Raw genomic sequence first — 19,533 nt, 5'->3', positions numbered from 1 at the left:
GTATAAGATAGTGGTCCAGTTTGCAGGTGACTGTCCAATTTTCCCGGCACTACTGAGGAGACTGTCCCCAGCTGTATATTTTTGGCACTGCCATCGTAAATTAATTGACCATATATGTGTGGGTTTTTTCTAGGCTCTCTATTTTGTTTCATTAATCTGTGTGTCTATTTTTCATGTCAATACCATACTGTTTTAACTGCTATAGCTTTGTAGTATAGTTTGAAATCAGGGAGTGTGGATACCTTCAGTTTTGCTTTTCTTTGTCAAGACTGGTCTGGCTATTCAGGATTTTTTGTAACTACATACAAATTTTAGGATTATTCTATTTCTGAGAAAAATGCTATTGGAATTTTGATAGAGATTCCACTGAATTTGTATACTGCTTGGAGTAATATAGACATTTTAACAATATTAATGGAATATCTTTCCATTTTTTTGCATTGTCTTCAATTTATTTAATAACGTGTAGTTTTAGCTCATTTATATCCTTTGTTAAATTTATTCCTAAATATTTTATACTTTTTAATGCAATTGCAATAGGATTTTCTAAATCTCTTTTATAGTTCATAATTAGCATAAAGAAACACAAGAGATTTTTGTGTGTTGAATTTGTATCTTGCAACTATACTGAATTCATTTATTAATTCTAGCCATTTTTTGATGGAGTGTTCAGGGTTTTCTGAATATAATATGTCATCTGCAAATAGTGACAGTTTAATTCTTCCTTTCCAATTTAGATGTTTTTTATTTCTTTTTCTTGCCTAATTGCTCTGTCTAGGACTTCCAACACTATGTTAAATAAAAATAGCAAGAGTGGATAACCTTGTCTTTTTTTTTTCCAATTTATTTATTTTCAGAAAAACAGTATTCATTATTTTTTCACCACACCCAGTGCTCCATGCAAGCCGTGTCCTCTATAATACCCACCACCTGGTACCCCAACCTCCCACCCCCCCGCCACTTCAAACCCCTCAGACTGTTTTTCAGAGTCCATAGTCTCTCATGGTTCACCTCCCCTTCCAATTTACCCAAATTCCCTACTCCTCTCTAACGCCCCTTGTCCTCCATGCTATTTGTTATGCTCCACAAATAAGTGAAACCATATGATAATTGACTCTCTCTGCTTACCTTGTCTTATTCCTGATCTTAGATCAAAAGCTTTCATCTTTACATTGTTGAGTATAATATGTTGACTGTGGGCTTGTTACATAAGGGTTTTATTATGTTGAGGTACAGTCTCTCTCTATCTACTTTCTTGAGAGTATATTTTTAAATCATAAATGAATGTTAAATGTATCAAATGCTTTTTCTGTATCTACAGAGGTGATCATAGGGGTTTTATCATTCATTTTGTTAATGTGATGTATCACACTGACCAACGTACAGATGTTGAATCATTCTTGCATCTCTGGAAAGAATTTCCCTTGATCATGGTGTATGATCATTTTAATGTACTCTTAAATTAGATTTTCTAGTATTTTGTTGAGGATTTTTGCATGTGTATTTACCAGGAATATTGGCCTGTAATCTTTTTAGTGTGTGGCATTTTTGTCTGTTTTTGGTACCAAAGTAATGCTGACCTTGTTCAATGTTTGGAAGAATTCTTCTGTTTTCTATTTTTTGGAAGAGTTTGAGAAAAAATGTTAAATGTTTGAAATAACTCGCCAGTGATGCTGTCCAGTCTAGGACTTTTGCTTTTGGGAAGGTTTATGATTATTGATTCAATCTCCTTGCTGGTAATCCATCTGTTTGAATTTGCTATTTTATTATGATTGGGATTGGTAGGTTGTATGTTTACCCATTTCCTCTAGGCTATCTGTTTATTGGTGTATAATTGTTCCTAATAGTCTCTTGTGACCCTTCATTTTTGTTGATAACAGTTGTAACATCTCTTTTTTCCTGATTTCAGTTATCTGAGCATTTTCTCTTTCTTTCTATGTGAATCTAGCTAAATTTGTTTGTTTTCAAAGAGACAGCTTTTAGTTTCATTGATCTTTTTTCTTGTCCTTTTCATCTCCATTTATTTCTACTATCATCTTTATTTCCTTCCATCTACTTACTTCTGACTTCATTTGTTCTTCTTTTTTATAGTTCCTACAGGCATAAAGTTGGGTTGTTTATATGTGATTTCTCTTGTTTCTTGAAGTAAATATTTATCACTATGAACTTCCCTCTTAAAACTACATTTGTTACATCTATAAATTTTGGTATGTTACCTTTCATTTTCATTTGTCTCAAGGTATTTTTAATTTCTCTTTTGATTTTTTGACCCATTGGTTGTTCAGTTGCATGCTGTTTAATATCCAGAAATGTGTCAATTTTGAAGTTTTCTTTGTGTAATTAATTTCTAATTTCAGGGACACCTGGGGTGCTCAGTTGGTTAAACTTCCAACACTTGATTTGGGCTCAGGTCATGACCAGAGCCATGGCACTGAGCCCTGTGTCAGGCTCTGTGCTCAGTAGGGAATATGCTTGAGATTCTCTCTCCCCCTCTCCCTCTCCCCCTTCCCCCCACTCACATGCACATGCACTCTCTCTTTCAAATAAAGAAATCTTTGTAATTTCTGGTGTAATATCATTGTGGTTTGAAAAACTGCTTGATGTGACTTCAATCCTATTAAATTTATTAAAACTTGTTTTTCAGCCTAACATATGATCTATCTTGGAAAATCCTTTATGTACACTTGAGAATATGTATTCTGCTGCTCTTAGATGCAATATTCTGTAACTGTTAAGTCCATATGTTCTAACATGCTGCTTAAGGCTGATGTTTATTGATCTTCTGTCTGGATGGTCTATCCATTGGTATAAATGGGGCATTAGAGTCTCCTTCTATTATGTATTGCTGTCTATTTCTCCCTTTAAGTCTGTGAATATTTGCTTTATATATTTATGTGCTCCTATGCTGGGTGCATAAATATTTACAAATATTATGTTCTCTTGTTGGATTGGCCTCTTTGTCATTATGTAATGCCCTTCTTTGTCTCATTATAGTCTCCTTTTTTAAAAAAAAGAATTTATTTATTGGAGAGAAAATGAGAGAGAGCATGAGTGGGATGAGAGGCAGAGGGAGAAGCAGACTCCCCACTGAACAGGGGGCCTGATGCAGTGCTTGATCCTAGGACTCTGGGATCATGACCTGAGCCAAAGGTGGACACTTAACCGACTGAGCCACCCAGGTGCCCCTAAAGTCTGTATTTAAAAATCTATTTTGTTAATGTAAGTATAGCTACTCCAGTTTTGTTTCCATTTGAATGGAATATCTTTTTATTAAAGTACCATGATACATTAAATCATACATTAAAGTAATAAGATTTCCTTTTTAGATAAAATCACAAATATGTAATGGTTTAATAACAGAGCTTCCAAATTCATGAAGCATAATTTTTATAGTGTAAGATATTTAATAACTCTCTCACCAATAGCTATAAAAATAACTAGACAAAAGACATAAAAGACTTCAATAGTACTATCAATCAACTTGACTCCATTGATATTTACAGAACACTACACCCAATGATGACAAATATACTTTGCAAGTGAACATGGTATAGTTACCAGGAGACATATACTGGTCTGGGCCATAAAAAACAGTTCCTATAAACAAAAGTTTGAAATCATATTCTGACAAAATCAGAAAGCATTAAAATAAAATTTAAATCATGTTCCAGTACTTACTAAAACTCTAAATATTTGGAAATCAAACAAAATCCATAAGCCAAGAAGAAATCACAAAAAAAAAAACAAAATATTTTTAACGGAAAGAAGATGAAAAATATATATCAAAATTTTGTGAGTAGTAGCTAAAGTAGTGCGTATAGGGATATTAATAACTTTAAATGCTCATACTAGGGAAAAAAATCTAAAAATGATCTGAGTTCCCACTTTCAGCATCAAAAATATCCAATTAAATTCAAACTAATTAAAAAAAAAGAATTTAATAAAGAGCTAAAAATCAACAAAAAGGATTATAGAAGAGATAAATGAAACGAAATCTGAGATTTTGAAAATGTCAAGAAATGGGCAAGCCTTTAGCTAGAATGATTAAGAATAAAGAGAATTCACAATTTAACAATATCAGGAACAAAATCTGGAATACCACTACAGCCAGACATTAAAGGGATGAAGAAATATTATCAACATATTTTTGTGCAATAATTTTTGCAACTCATGTAACATCTAGAAATCAATCAATATAATTCACCAAAATAAATATGAAAACCCATCTGAATACTTAAATACATGCATAAAAAGTATTTGGCAAAATTCAATCAAATTTAAACTCAATACAAATTCAATCAAATTTTATCATACATGTTTAAAAAAAAAAAACTCTGAGCCAACTAGAGAGAAAATGGAATCTATGCAACCCAATTAAGAAAGCTACAAAAAATCTACAGCTACTACCACACCCAATAATGAGTGGCTCAGTTATTTCTACCCAGAAACAGGAATAACCCCTGTCTCAACAATTCTATTCAACATTACACTAGAGAACTACAATAAGGTGAGAAAATTAAATGTTAGGGAGTATGTGAAGTAACTGGTAAATGTTAGGGAGTATGTGAAGCAAATGGTACCATCTTTTTGATAAACTCTATAGTAGTATTTCATAAAAGTAAAACATATTTTGATATCATCTCACACCTGTCAGAATGGCTAAAATCAAAAACACAAGAAACAACAAGTGAGGTTGTGGTGAGGATGTGGAGAAAAAAGAGCTCTTGTATACTGTTGATGGGAATGCAAACTGGTGCAACCACTGTGGAAAACAGTAAGGAGGTTCCTCAAAAAATTAAAAATAGAACTACCCAGAATTACATCCAGTAATTGCAGTACCAGGTATTTACCATAAAAATACAGAAACACTATTTCAAATGGATATATGTTCCTCATGTTTATTACAGCATTATTTGCGATAACCAAATTATGGAAGCAGCCCAAGTATCCATCCATAGATGAATAAAGAAAATGTGGTATGTATGTGTGTGCATATACCACATATATACCCATACATACACACATGTAAACATACCATGAAATATTATTCAGACATAAAAATTATGAAATTGCCATTTACAACAACATGGATTGAGCTAGAAATTCTAATGTTAAGCAAAATAAGTCAGAGGACAAATGCTATACATATATATATACTATTCACATGTGGAATTTAAGAAATTTAAGAAACAAAACAAATGAGCAAAATTTAAAAAAAACAGAGAGAGACAAATTAAAAAACAGACTCAACTATAGAGAACAAAGTGATGGTTACTAGAGGCAACAAGGATGGGGGGATGGTTAAAATAGGGTGAAGGAGATTAAGAGTACACTTATGATGAGCACTGAGTAATGTATAGAAGGGCTGAATCACTACATTGTACACCTGAAACTAAAAAATGGGATATTTACTATCAGGCCTTTTACAGGCATTTGCTGATCCCTGGAACAAATCCACTTTGTCCTAGCAAAGTCCAGTCTGTCCACCAGATCTCATCCCCTCTCACTTCTCAAGGATTCTGCTCCTACACTTCTTCCAGCTCTCATTTTTTCCTTTGTTAATGCTTGTTTTCCACCAAAAATAAATGTAATATGATTTTGTCCACCTTAAAAACAAAACCCCAAAACCTGTCAACTCCTATTCCCACCCCAGCTATTTCCCTATTCTCTTTTTCTTTTCACAGTTAACAATCTCCAATGGGTTGTTTATACTGGATGCCAATAGTTCCTCCCCTCCTATTCTCACTTGAAGTCACTCCAACCAAGCTTTCCTCTTGTCACTCTACGGAAACTGTCCTTATCATGGACACCAGTGACTTCCTCAGGCTGCTGAATCCAATGACAATATTTAGCCCCAAACTTACTTGATTTACAAGCAACTTAACTGATCACTCCCTTCACCTAGAAATGCTTTCTCCATTTGGCTCCCAGGAAGCTACATCATGTTGGTTGTCACTCATCTTGTCAGTCTCAGGGGTTGAGTTCTGAGACATCTTCTCTACCCATAATCCAGTCTCCCTTTAAAGATCATCTATATGCTGATAAATCTGAAGTTCTTACCACCAGCCTTAATCTTTCCTAGAAACCCCAGTCTTGTATATCCAATTGAATACCTGATAACTCTACCTAAAAGATATCTCAGACTTAACATGTCCAAAAAGAACTCCTGGTCTGCCCAACTTCTCAAACATACTTTGTCCACAGATTTTCCCATCTAATTTAGTGGCAGCTTCATCTTCCTGGCTTTTCAGCCAGAAAAACCCTTGAAGTCAGCCTTGAATCTGCTTTCTTAAATCCGACATACAACACATCTGCAAATCTCATTATGTCTACCATAACCATCATCTATTTATACGTGTCTCTACCCCCTGGCAATACTGTGATTGTTTCACCTGGATTACTAGAGCTTCCTAATAACTGCCTTCCCTGCTCCCACCCAAACCCCCTTTTAATGGGTTCTACACAAAGCAGACAAAGAGAATCTATTAAAATTTAAAGCAGATCGCATGTAAAAGCCCTCAAGGTCTTCCCATTTCAGCCAAAATCATCAGAATGCCTTAGGAGATGTTACATGGTCTCCTCAACACTGCTGTCTTTCTGACCTCTACTAATCACACTTTCACTCATTCTGCTCCAGCCACATTGGCCTTGGCATTCCCAAAATATTCCAAGCATGCTCCTGCCTTAGGAATGCTGGACTTGATGACCACTATCCCAGCTTATTCTTTCCTAGATACACACAGTGATTCATTTCTTCACCTCTGTCACATTTTTATCCAATATCACTTCCTTCTGAGAAGTTCCTGACAAGCAGGCTGCTGTCCCTGAACTCTCTGTCCCTACATCAGCCTTCTACCACTCCCTGGGCATTAGGATTATTAAATTGAAGTAGAGTTGACATACAATGCTATATTAGTTTTAGGTGTACAATATAGTGATTTGACAATTCTATTGAGTGTTCAATGCTCACCATGATTAAATGTATTCCGCCATCATACCTTGTTATTATAGTATTATAGACTATATTCCCTATGCTGTACTTCTTATCTCTAGGACTTATTTGTTCTATAACTGGAAGTTATATATCATCATCTTAGAGATTACATATTGTATTTATTTGGTGTCTCTTTCTTTCCAAGAAAAAGTACACTCATTGAGGCTCAGTGTTTTTCTTTTGTTTTATCTGTTTTATCTATTTTCTATTTACTTTAACTATATGCCCATCTTCTTGAACATTGCTTAGGACATAGTTGGTGCACAATAAATACTTGCTAAATGAATCTATTGTGTAAAAGTGCTTTATAAACTGTTATGTATAAATGAGGCATATTATTAACTCCTGAATGGGTAATAAGCACTTTCCACTCATATTTTCAATCTTCCAATTAACCCTTTGAGTAGTTTTTCATCCCTATCCACATTTTAACAGAGTAGGCTTAAAGAGATTAGATCTGCTTATTGTCCAAACTGTCATAGCTAGTAAGCAGAGAGCAGGAATTCAAATCCATATTTAACGGAAGAGACTGACTTTCAACCATTAAGCATGTTTACTTCATACAACAGTTCCACTGGATGTTAACTGGAAAGTTAAGGGACTTCATGACAGAAGTCTTGTAATAGATGGGGATTTACAGAGAAAAATCCTTCAAGAATATGTCAGGGATTGAAATGTCTCCAGAGTACTCTTGGAAGCCTGACATTTCAATTTATATCCCTGCATGATATTCCTAATAAGCAAAAAATTAACTATTTGGGGGTAAATGCATGATATTTTTGACAAGTCTGACACAAATCTAGTTTTTTAGGTGTTTTATTCTCAGTATGGTATACTACATAGTTCATTCTCATCCCCTAAAGGAGTTAATCCTGGTTGTCTTTGTCTTCATTCCAGATACATAACCAGTAGGATGAAATTTCCCACATTTCTGGTTATTAAGATACAGATTTGGTCTCTGTGGCTCTTATTAAATACAAACCATCACGTTTGTTACCCAGGTAAAACCGTCACTTTCATTGCTTCTTTCCTGGTTGCCTACTCTTTAAAATCTGTATTTCATTTAATTCCCCTACTCTGTCAGGAGGGAGATTTGCACAAGCTCTTTTCAATGAAAAAAAAAGTGCTGCAACCAGTCGCTAAGAGGCCAGATATACCACAGTCTTACCTATGTAAGTTCCAGGTGATATTCAGAAAACACACACACACACACACACACACACACACACACACATACACACACAGTAATGAAACATCTTAAAACATAATAAACAATCAAAATTTGTTATAACAATGTTCTTATTTTTAAGTTTAATCAATTCATCCATTAGAAGATCTCTTGATTATTTCATGAAGCAAAGACTTTTTCACCCCTATATAGACACAGTTTTCAAGACTGGCTGATGCTGTTCCTGTGTGGCAGAGCATTAAAAATAACAAATGGGGGAGCATGGATAACCAGCTCTTCTTCTCCCTAGCCAGTCCTGATGATAGAGCACACAATAACTGATGTTTAAGAAAATGACATGAAGTTATGTTTAAAAAAATACACTGTATCACATATTCCCGGTTGAAGAGTATGAGATGGTATACAGTATAATTTAGAAAGAGTCCCATCAAAATAGTTTTATGTTTAGTTTGGCACTCTTGGGGAGTTTAGATTTTAGTTATCTGTGAAAATTACTTAATAATTATTGGATGAAAGTCAAAGTAGGATAGATTAACTGTTTAAAATATCCAAATATATGAAAAGAAAAAAAAACTTGGTTTAATTATGGAGTTCATAAACATTGAGAAATTCTAGTTAAAGCTCAAGTTTTGTGTTTTTTTTTTAAGATTTTATTTATTTATTTGACAGAGAGAGAGATCACAAGTAGGCAGAGAGGCAGGCAGAGAGAGAGAAGGGGAAGCAAGCTTCCTGCTGAGCAGAGAGCCCAATGTGGGGCTTGATCTCAGGACCCTGAGACCATGACCTGAGCTGAAGGCAGAGGCTTAACCCACTCAGCCACCCAGGTACCCTCAAGGTCAAGTTTTGAGGGAAGTCTAAAAACAGATGAGAATAAGGTTGCCTTCAATTCTAAAAGTCTATTTAAAAATTGTTGAGTATATAGTGAGTTATGCAAGGACATAACACATTCCTGACATGAGAGAAAAGCACAGAATACTTTACCCAGGGGCACTCGGGCAGCACTTGCATCTGGGTTGATCCAGAAGGAGAGCCAGGAGAGAACCACTATCAGCAAGGTTGGGGCATAAACACCCATCATGTAAAAGCCGACCTGTCTCCTCAGGGTGAAGATGACTTCCACACAGGTGTAGTACCCTTTCGGAAACAAACTTTATGTTAGAAATCAGAGGGGCCCACCTACCTACAACAGCAAAAACCAGTAATGTACCTGTAAATTATAAGTCACTTCTATTTGAGACAGTTTCACAAAGTAAATTCCACAAAGAGAGTTTTCTCTTATAAATATATAATTTATTTGGTGTAAAGGTTGACATGATGCGACCCGCCTCACCTGACCTTTCACAACCTTATTATGATGTTGAGAAATAGATACCACATGCTGTTCCACTATGTCAGGGTCACAGCTTTTAAGTCTTTGTTCAGGGAATTGGCAATGAACTTAAACTTTTCATTACCCATGGGCACTGTCAGAGCAACTGATCTGAAGGAGTCATATAGGGAGCAGTAAATCAAAGTGGAACAAGTCTAAAAAGAAACATTCCAAGACTATGTATTGTCAGTATAATTTTTTGGCTACATGTACCACTTCTTATCTAGAAAGCATAGCAGTCTACAATAACTCCTATGCATACTTAAACCTTAAAAAATTAAGCATATTGTAAGTAAATCTTAGCAAGGATAAGAAATACATGTTTTCTGGCTATAGAGATAAAATATTATACAGGGTAGTGATCTGATATTCCTCTCAATTCTGTCCCATCTGCCACTCCAGGTGCTCAAACATGCTTTATGAGGGAAAGGACTTCATTGTCAGAAGCTGAGACAAATGCAGAAATTGCCTTACAACATAATTCTAGGGATTCCCCTGGGATAAAAATATATGTTTATAAAAAATTTAAAAAAAATAATTCTAGGGATGCCATGATACCAACTAGTCCTCCAAATTAATCGCAAATTATGGGCAGCCTCATCAGAGCCTTTGCTGACTTGAGAAACAAAATAAGTGACAAGATATTCTTCTAGCACTGGAATAGAAGAGAGACTTCTAGATGTTTGAGACTTTTTTTAAAAAAATGCTTTAGTCCTTTCAGTTAGCAATTTAAATACGATAGTTAATGCTTAAAGTGCTTAATTTTGATAAAAATCTCATTTACCATTCAGAAAAAAGCAAGGCTATGTGCAAATAATAGAAAGTTAATATTTCTCCAGTTGTGTTTAGCTTAAACACCAGTATTTCAAAATGCTAAAATAAATAAATGAATAAATAAATATAATAATTATGGGGAAAGGACAATTTTTTTTGCTATTTTATATTTTAAAAGTAACATTTACTTAATTTTCCTAGTTAGGAAGAATATACACACTTCTAGCACTAGAACAATCTTCAAATTTATTCATTAATGATACCTATGGTGGTACTGGCACACAATAGGATCTTTAAAAATGTTAAATAAAAGAACAGCTATTCACATCCTCTTATTGAGTAGCTTAGACCAGAAATCTATCCTTTTCCCCTTGTGAATTATAATCATTGCTAACTCTGAGAGATTAGAATATTGGGGCTAATGTAACAAAAATTAAGAACTGACTGGAACTGAAGTAAATTCTAATTATGCCAAATGTTTCCAAATTATATAAAACAAAACAAAACAAACAAACAAAAAAAACCAGCATGTTTGTCTTCTTTTTTAAGTACATTAAAAGTAGAAAATCAATTTAAATTATTCACAGGTTTTTAAAAGATACAAGAGGTCAAACAATGAAAACTCCCTCCCTTGTGTCTTCCCACCACTCATCTTAACTTCCTGCCTGTATAAACAAGAACATGTTTCTAACTAAAAATCATGTGCAAAATTTCCAAAATAGAATCTTTCATAATTCCAATTTTCCACAATTAAGAGACTCACGGTACCTCCTAAAAGTGGTTCTGAAGTACCTGGCTTTGCAATAGTATCACTTACTCAAGTTCATTTTATGTGTACCTGGTGCCTGTGAGATAGAGAACAACATGTATGTGTTTACTGCATATTTTTAGGTACCCTAAATTGTCACAAATACTACAACAACTTACTATAGGGTTGCTCACTCTAAAGTGAATTTTGCATTCCATCCCACCACGTTTAAATAACAGCCTAAATAACAGGACTCCTATAGTCTGAAGCCGGTTTCCACCCCCTCCTTTTATGAAGGCACCCACTAGGGGAGCTTCCCAGGACTGGGATGAATTCGGCAATAAAATATATGCTTGGATATAATAGTGATTTGCTCCATAAACTTTTATGAGAAACATTTCTTGATCTTTTTTGATCTTTTCCTAGTACTGTTACATTTATGAGAGGCAGGTGGGCAGCTAATTGATATAAATGTTCATTGGCAAATTCAATTTACTTTCTATTTCCTGTGAGGTTTTATTTCACTATTATTCACTTGGGCTTTCAATTTAAGTATTTCTGTATTCTTGTTTTCCTATCCATCTCTCCACCTCTGTAACATCTATAATTATAAAAAAACTATAATTTTTAATAAAGTTAAAGCCAAATCATCATTTCTGATTATTTCTGTACTAGTTAAAGAAAATACTGCCCATCATTTTATAAATGTTGCTGTCTGTATCTTTTTCACTATTTTACATATTAGGCATTTATATATTTATAAGTTTCCATATTTATAAATACATATCTAAATATTATCCAAATATTAAAATGTTTTACTTATATTCATATAATGATTCATGTAAACACTGATAAGATGCTTACTGAAACACAGTAAATGACAACTATTGTTATGTTAGACATAAGTTCTTTTATTGTTATTTTGTGTAGCTAATGAGAGATCAGCGACTTACTTAAAATAGCTCAAAAAGGACCACAAAAAACTTTCGTGTTCATAATCTTGAGTAACCTCTCAAGCACAAAAGGATCTTATTTATTTTATGTGTGTACCATATTAGAATATAGATCTATAAAAAGGCAGAGATATCTCCTTTATTCCTTGTTGCATCCCCAATGAAGGTTTTTAGATGTAGGACTTAAAGGTAAAAAAAATAAGCACCCCCAGGATTTTCAATGCTATCTCATAATTTTATGCTATTACATAAAATCAGAAATAAAATTACTAGCTTTATTTTCATCTTTAGACAAAGCTTAAAACTTCAATAAGGTCATTTCAAATTTCTCAAAACAATTTTGAGCCTATTCATTTTGAAATATTAACCATATAATCTAGATGTGAATAACTATTTGCAAAGTGTAGGAGGACTGACTTCACAGGTATTATAGCAATGTCAGACTCACTATTCCAGTCATCACTCAGTAACTGTATGACTTGGGTAAGTGTCTTTGGTCTATTATCCTAACATAAATAAAAAAGGGAAAATAAAAGTACTGAATGCATAGGGTGGTTGTGAGAATTAAAATAGAGTTCCTGCAGAACACTTAAAATAATGCCTAACAAACAGCAAGAAATCCAAAAGCTATCTACCAAATATGTGTTTCTACACAACAATCCGAAAAGGATTGTCCTTGACTTTCAAGCTTTTTTTTTTTTTTTCATTACTAGGTGACCTGTCAAAGTTTCTAAACACGGTAGTGCATTTCCCTTAATTTGAGTGAGTACAGAGAAAAGGAGTACAGTTCTTCGTGCAGCAGCTGCCATTGATTTGCCTGCAACATTCCATAAGTCCCTCAATCACTGTGCTCCTCAGTTATTTTCTGTGTTAAATAAAGGAACTGGTTCAGAACTGTCAATAAGATCCCTAAAAGCCCATGTATCCAAATGATACATGAGTGTTTTGATGGTCAAAATTTTTAAGAGTTCTCAGGAATTCCTTTTTAAAAAACTTTATAATTTCTTTTAGCAGTGTATTTGTTTTTTATCTCTCTTGTTCTAATATACTATAAACTCTATAACAGAAGGAGCTACTTATATATAAATGCTATATAATCCATTAAATTATGTGAATGTCAATGACAACAGATGCTTAAACTAACTTTATCTCCAGTTGCCTAAGTGTTGCATTTACTGTAGCACTGTAAATGTGTCAAAGTTCACTCTGCCTTTTTTCGTATTATATTTTGTCTTTGATGATGCCATGATGGCAGTATTATAAACTCAAACATCTGATCTCCCCGAATCCTACACAATTACACTATACATTTTTATTTTTGCAAGTCAACATAAATGTTACAATACATTAAATTATATCTATTTCTCTCTCTCACTTTTTAAGATTTATTTATTTATTTAAGAGAGAGTGAGAGTGAAAGAGCAGCCGTGGGTTCTGGGGGGTGGGCAGAGATAGTCTACAAGGTTCTACACACCTTGATCTCAGGATTCTAGCCAAAATCAACTGTTGGGCACTTAACCAACTGAACCACCCAGGTGCTCCTAATTATATCTATTTCTGAACACCTTTGTCATATCTTTGTTTACTTCCTCATAGAAAATTAGAATTGCATAATTCAAAATTGAAATGATAATGATTAGTTTGAAAATAATGAGCAAAATTCAATCAGCCTTTTATGTATATTACTATAGGAAAAAACATTATATTTAATAACTAAAACCCTCAATAACTATAACTGTCAGTTGTGACTCAAATGTTGAATATGAATCATATTATTAAAGTATTGATTAGTGGGTATATTTTCATTTCTGCAAAGCTTGAGGTAATGTAGTGAATGAGGTTAATTTGTTGTGCTTTTCACAATTAGCATTCCATAACCTAGGCCAACAATATTATACAGGGAATATTAACTGATGCCCAATTATTCTCCACACTTACCGCTTCCTGTGTAGCATAAAGATCAGTGCTTTCTGTAACTAAGAATATGGGTCAACCAACATCTAAACCTGCCTAAAAGACAGGAGACAAGTGTGTATGGACTACATTCATCAAATCCATGATGTTTGGTCCCAAACTGAAACTTGCCAGAAAAAGAGTTTCTTGGCAACACCTAAGAAAACTATTGCCTGGGAGAGTTCATATTACTAAAATAAAAAATTGAAAACCTCTTGTTACGTAGTTACATAAAAGCAAAACTATGTAGTAATGAACATTTTTAAGAACTTTAGCAAATGTCATTTTATGAAAGATTTAAATATATGAAGGTAAAGATAAACTACCTATAAATACTGAACTCATTATTTAAATAATTTCTATTCTGTTCCTGACGTATGTTAAAATTGAAACAAACCTTTGAAACAGGACTTAGTTTTGTTTAATTCAAAGAATATTACTTACCAGTGCCTTTATAGTATTTTGTACAGTTGCCATATTCAATATCTTCCTTTTTAATATCAAACTGAGGCAAGGCGATTTTTTCTAACTGAACAGGATCCCCTGACTGCCAGATAAATCGTAAATCATCAGTTGTATAGCCAACTATAAACAAAAGTGAATAAATAAAAATATTAGTTTGAAAGGTAATTAATATTTCCTTAATATTTTAAGAATCCAATTATTACACACATAAATGGTAAAATAACAGGTCACTCTTCTTTGAAACTCTTGTTAAAAATGCAGAGATAAAATCTATGGCTATCAATGAAAACAGTAGCACAAATTTACAGATAATTGGCTTAAAGAAAGAACAAACTAAAACAATGAGCATATGGTACAGAGTTACAATCTCACTGCCTCCTATATAGTAGCATACTTTGCTATGTCAGATTTCAGAGCTGTCATCAATAAAAAGTAATAAATATGTCATACTAGCTTTCTGAATATATTCAGAATAGACTCATTCACAATTATACAATATGCTACCTGAAAATTAAAAAAAAAAAAACAAAAACCTTAAGCACAAATCACTTATATTTTTGAAGAAATAACTACAAACTTCCCTAAGGGAGTTGCATTGCACAGGAAAGCAGGAAAACAGTCTCTCAAGTGGACATCATTATTAAATGCAAAAGTACATATTTTGGGTTTAGGTAATATGGCTACAACTCAAGGATCCTATGGGGTTTTACAACATATCATAGCCTACCATTCAACTATAAGTACTTGGATTTTTCAAAGCAATACTTCAGTGCATCTGACAATAGATTTGAATATAAATACCCACTTGGAATTTCTTACACAAATACATATTAACACAGGCATGAATAGATACAACACACAAAAACGTACATACATACACACACTTACATCTGCAAAATCTCAATTTATACTTAGAAAGCAGTTGAGATTGTTCAGATTTAGGTTCCAGCTTCAGTAATTTTTTTTTTAAACAGCAGATAACCACAAAGTAACTTTAAAGCATATCTAATCTAGCAAGTATATATATATTTTACAAGGCTGTTCTTTATTTTTTTGCTGAAAGAGGTCATTTAATATAGGTCTTCAGGCTAAGACTTCCTTATTTTAGTGTTAGTTTTTCAAGTTTTATATCCTCTTTTATTTTCAAAAGATAAGTATGATTAGAAAATTAATTGGTATATTTTAAAGATAATTATTTCATTAATTATTTCAGTTAATATACCTTATACCTTAATGTGGTATATCTTTCATGAAGTGAAAAACATATGATCATAGAAACACAAAAATCCCAATTTTGCAAAAAAAAAAAAAACTTTTTAGACAATCTGCAGAAAATGACTGCTTGGTAGGATTTAGGTGCTATTTTTTAATATTTTCAAATTTTCTGATCTGAACATGTGGCTTTAACAGTAAAACAGTTATTAAGATATGGTTTTCTCCTTTATTTATATTATCAATCCAAATGATGATGGCAGTTGGAACAATTTAGAAGTGTACACCTACATAAACTGAAAGCAAAACCTAACACCCAAAAGATATGTCTATCTTAGTAATTATTACAGTAAAAGAATAACAATTATCCTAAATAAATTATTCTACTATTTGTAATAAAAAACATTAGTTTGACCATTGTTATCTAAGAGATTAGCAGAATGTACTGGTTAGAGATTTTAAGAATATGTATTCCTATAGTCACTTAGGGTCTCATTTACATACAGCTCTCCAGTTGCATCTTGCAACGTTGTGTATCCATGGGAAACAAGGTCAAGTCCAAAGGGCATGAAAGAGTAATAGATAACCTGAAAGTAGAAACAGAGGTCTTAGATGTCACTTAATGTATTTGTCTGTGATAATCTGAATTTATACACACAAACACACACACACACACACACACACACACACACACACACACGTAGGGCTGTACAAATATTATTAAAGAGTACCTCATGCTGACAAGAACATCTCCATCACGAAAAATAAAAAGAAGGATATTTTCCTGGGTCACATCATGAAAATTGGCACTTTTTTCATTTGCAAAAAATAAGTCAGGTTTCCATAGACATTTGTACATTGTGGGATCCACCGTCAGTGCGTCCGAGCCCCGAAAATCACTTGGGAGCTTCAGCCTGGGATCATTCCATTTCTGTCTCAAGAAGATGTTAACTCTATAGTCCTGGAAAAAAATTGTGTGCATGTGTGTGTTTACTGCTATTTGAAATAATATATTCAGAACTAGAATGAAAAGAGTTTCAGTGATAAGCAGCACAGATATTTTTATTCTCCCCCCACCAAACAGGATCAAAACTGCTTGGCCACTAAATATAAAGACACCATTGTGTCTATTTAATAACTTTACAGAAATTTCCTTAGCACTTGCTAGCTCTGATATCAAAATATAACTTTACCAATAATTGCTTCACCTTTTTACAAATACCAGTTATGCCAGTTGGTTAAGTGATATTATCATAAAAACATGAGATTACTAAATATTGTCATTCTTCCTCCAAAAAAGTAGAATAAAATTTAATTAAAAATAGATAAGCAGCCAAGGGAAAATATTTCTACTTGCCTTTTACTAAGTAGCAAGCTATAAAAACAACATATAACATGTATATATGTCTATAACACACATACTTATCTACATATATGTAATAAGGAAAAGATAAACTATTCTTGACTACTCATATGTGTATATGATTGTAGAGAGAATGTGAGAAAGTCAACTGAGACTTGCATCGTGCAAAACAGATTAAGTATATCAAAATTTGAGTTACGTTTATTTAAATAAGAAAAAAAATGTTTTGAAATCCACTAAAAAGCTGGCCATTTTACTTCAGTTTTTTGTCTATCTTCAAAAATACTCATTTTAAACCTTTGTAAAAATTGAATTATGTCAAGACATAGATATTAAGAATATGAGAACCTAGAAACATGTTTAGTAGCTTAATATATTTTATATCATCAGTGATATGGGGGTCTGCCACAAATCAGACTGTTAGCATGTACGTACTTAGCACTGAGCATGGTGCTCAGGACTTTTGATTTTAATTTTACATACTGCACTCATAACATGCACAGAAGTGCTCAAGGTAAAAATTGTTTTGGGCTTCAGCTTCCTTGCTTTCAGTCATTCAAAATTCACAAAATGCTATCTATCTATACTCTTTCAACATGATGAAAATGAATCAAAATCCAAATAAGCAACTAGGAAAGAAGACATTATAGATCATCTTTTATTTAGTAATAAGAATAGATTTCTATGAAACCTAAGTGCACATGTTTTATGTATGTATAACGTATAAAATAAAACATAATCAAGGAGTAGTAACTGTCCCAGTAAAAAAGCTTGGAAAATTTACTTTCTCACATGATCTTCAGACTCTGTGTAATAACTGTAGAAGGGTAAGGTACGTAGTAATGACATCCACATACTGAAGTATAGATAGTGAAATAAAATTAAACTACCTACATCTCATAGCTACTCTAAACTTAAGATTTATAAAAAAAATTCAACATGTATAATACAAATTGATTCTTAAGAATCATATGCAGATGATGCTAGAGGACCAAAGTCAAATAAATTAAAGATTATATAAGCTGGCACTGAACTTATATGCAGCACTGATAAAAAAAGATAATATCTTTCTAATCAAATGAACATGGAATTAAGGAGGGAATAAAGGAGGCTTAGAAATCTGGAAAATAAAGAGCTGCATTGTACAACTATATGAACTGTCAAAATATACAACTATCTTAAAACTCATAATGGGACTTAATTGCTTCACATCTGACAGTGATTATGACAAAAAGAACTAACTCAGACGCGTCCAAGACAAAGGCTTATCTACATCACATGGTGAGACTTCCAGAAGACCTCATTTTGCTTCCTGATGCAAGCTTTTTTCCATTCCAGGCAAACATGCATGGCCCTCCCCTTTAAAAAGAATACACATTAGGTTCAATTATTTTCTTTTTTCAAAAAAAGATTTGAGAGACAGAGAGAGAGCACACAAAGAGGGGCAGGGGGAAGAAGAGAGAGAATCTCAAGTAGACTCCCTGTTGAGCATAGAGCCCAATGTGGGGCTCCATCCCACGACCCTGAGATCATGACCTGAGCCAAAACCAAACCTCCAACGCTGAACCCACTGGGCCACCTAGGTGCCCTGGGGTTTGATTTTCTAATAAGATCCCAGTTACATTACCTTAGCTAAAGCACATGGTTGACATACACTTGACATTACTTTGAATACTTAACAGTATTCAACTTTATATTATTTGCTAAAAAGCTTCCTTGGAATGACCTGCTTAAATTATCAGCATTCTAAAAGTAGGTAAACTAAAGCTATTTTATTACCTTCTCTATGTACTGTGTCTTATCAAAAGGTATATCATCAAAAACTACATCTTTAATCTTCCATATTTAAAATGTGCATTCACAATGTCATGGTAAAATATACATCCTTAACCTGTTTGCAAGGATTAGTATGAAAAATAACCAGATGACTTTGCTATATATCTGTAAACACATTATTAAAGCCATGACTCCTTATTTTGGTCAACGACCATCACATGAAAATATACAAGGTAAGTTCTTCTATATGTAATTTCTCATTTGTTTATACATATATAACTATAATACAACTATTTAGGTATTTACTATGTGCTAGGCATATTTAGTCTAAGGCTTTGCAAAAAGAAATATATTCCTCAGAGTTTATACTAAAAATACTTTCCTGATTCTCTTATATGCTTCCTATTACAGGAAAGCAAGACTGAACTATCGTATCATTTTTTTTTAAGATTTTATTTATTCATTTGACAGACAGAGATCACAAGTAGGCAGAGAGGCAAGCAGAGAGAGAGGAGGGAGCAGGTTCCCTGCTGAGCAGAGAGCCTGATACGGGGCTTGATACCAGGACCCTGAGATCATGACCTGAGCTTTAACCCACTGAGCCACCCAGGTGCCCCTCGTATCATGTTTTTCTTTTCGCCTGGCAGCTACGGCACTAAAGACTAAATTCTATAGCCAGTTGAGTTAATAATTTCTCTCCCATATCCTTGTATGACTATCACTGTGTGGCTCTTGCA

General features: G+C 33.5%; 1 protein-coding gene across 1 annotated transcript in view; it reads right to left on the bottom strand.

The window, feature by feature from the left end:
- GLRB (glycine receptor beta) overlaps positions 1-19,533 on the bottom strand; it is a 100,582-nt gene that overhangs the window by 18,321 nt on the left and 62,728 nt on the right. The window contains exons 5-8 of the mRNA XM_044224684.1: positions 16,389-16,618; positions 16,162-16,244; positions 14,425-14,565; positions 9,165-9,317 (exon numbers count right to left, since the gene is read on the bottom strand). Coding sequence (XP_044080619.1) covers positions 9,165-9,317; positions 14,425-14,565; positions 16,162-16,244; positions 16,389-16,618 — 607 coding nt within the window. The remainder of the gene's footprint in view (positions 1-9,164; positions 9,318-14,424; positions 14,566-16,161; positions 16,245-16,388; positions 16,619-19,533) is intronic.

This window comes from Neovison vison, chromosome 11, assembly GCF_020171115.1.
Source record: "Neovison vison isolate M4711 chromosome 11, ASM_NN_V1, whole genome shotgun sequence".
In the NCBI taxonomy this organism is placed as follows: Eukaryota; Metazoa; Chordata; class Mammalia; order Carnivora; family Mustelidae; genus Neogale; species Neogale vison.
This window is presented reverse-complemented; position numbering and strand designations above follow the sequence as displayed.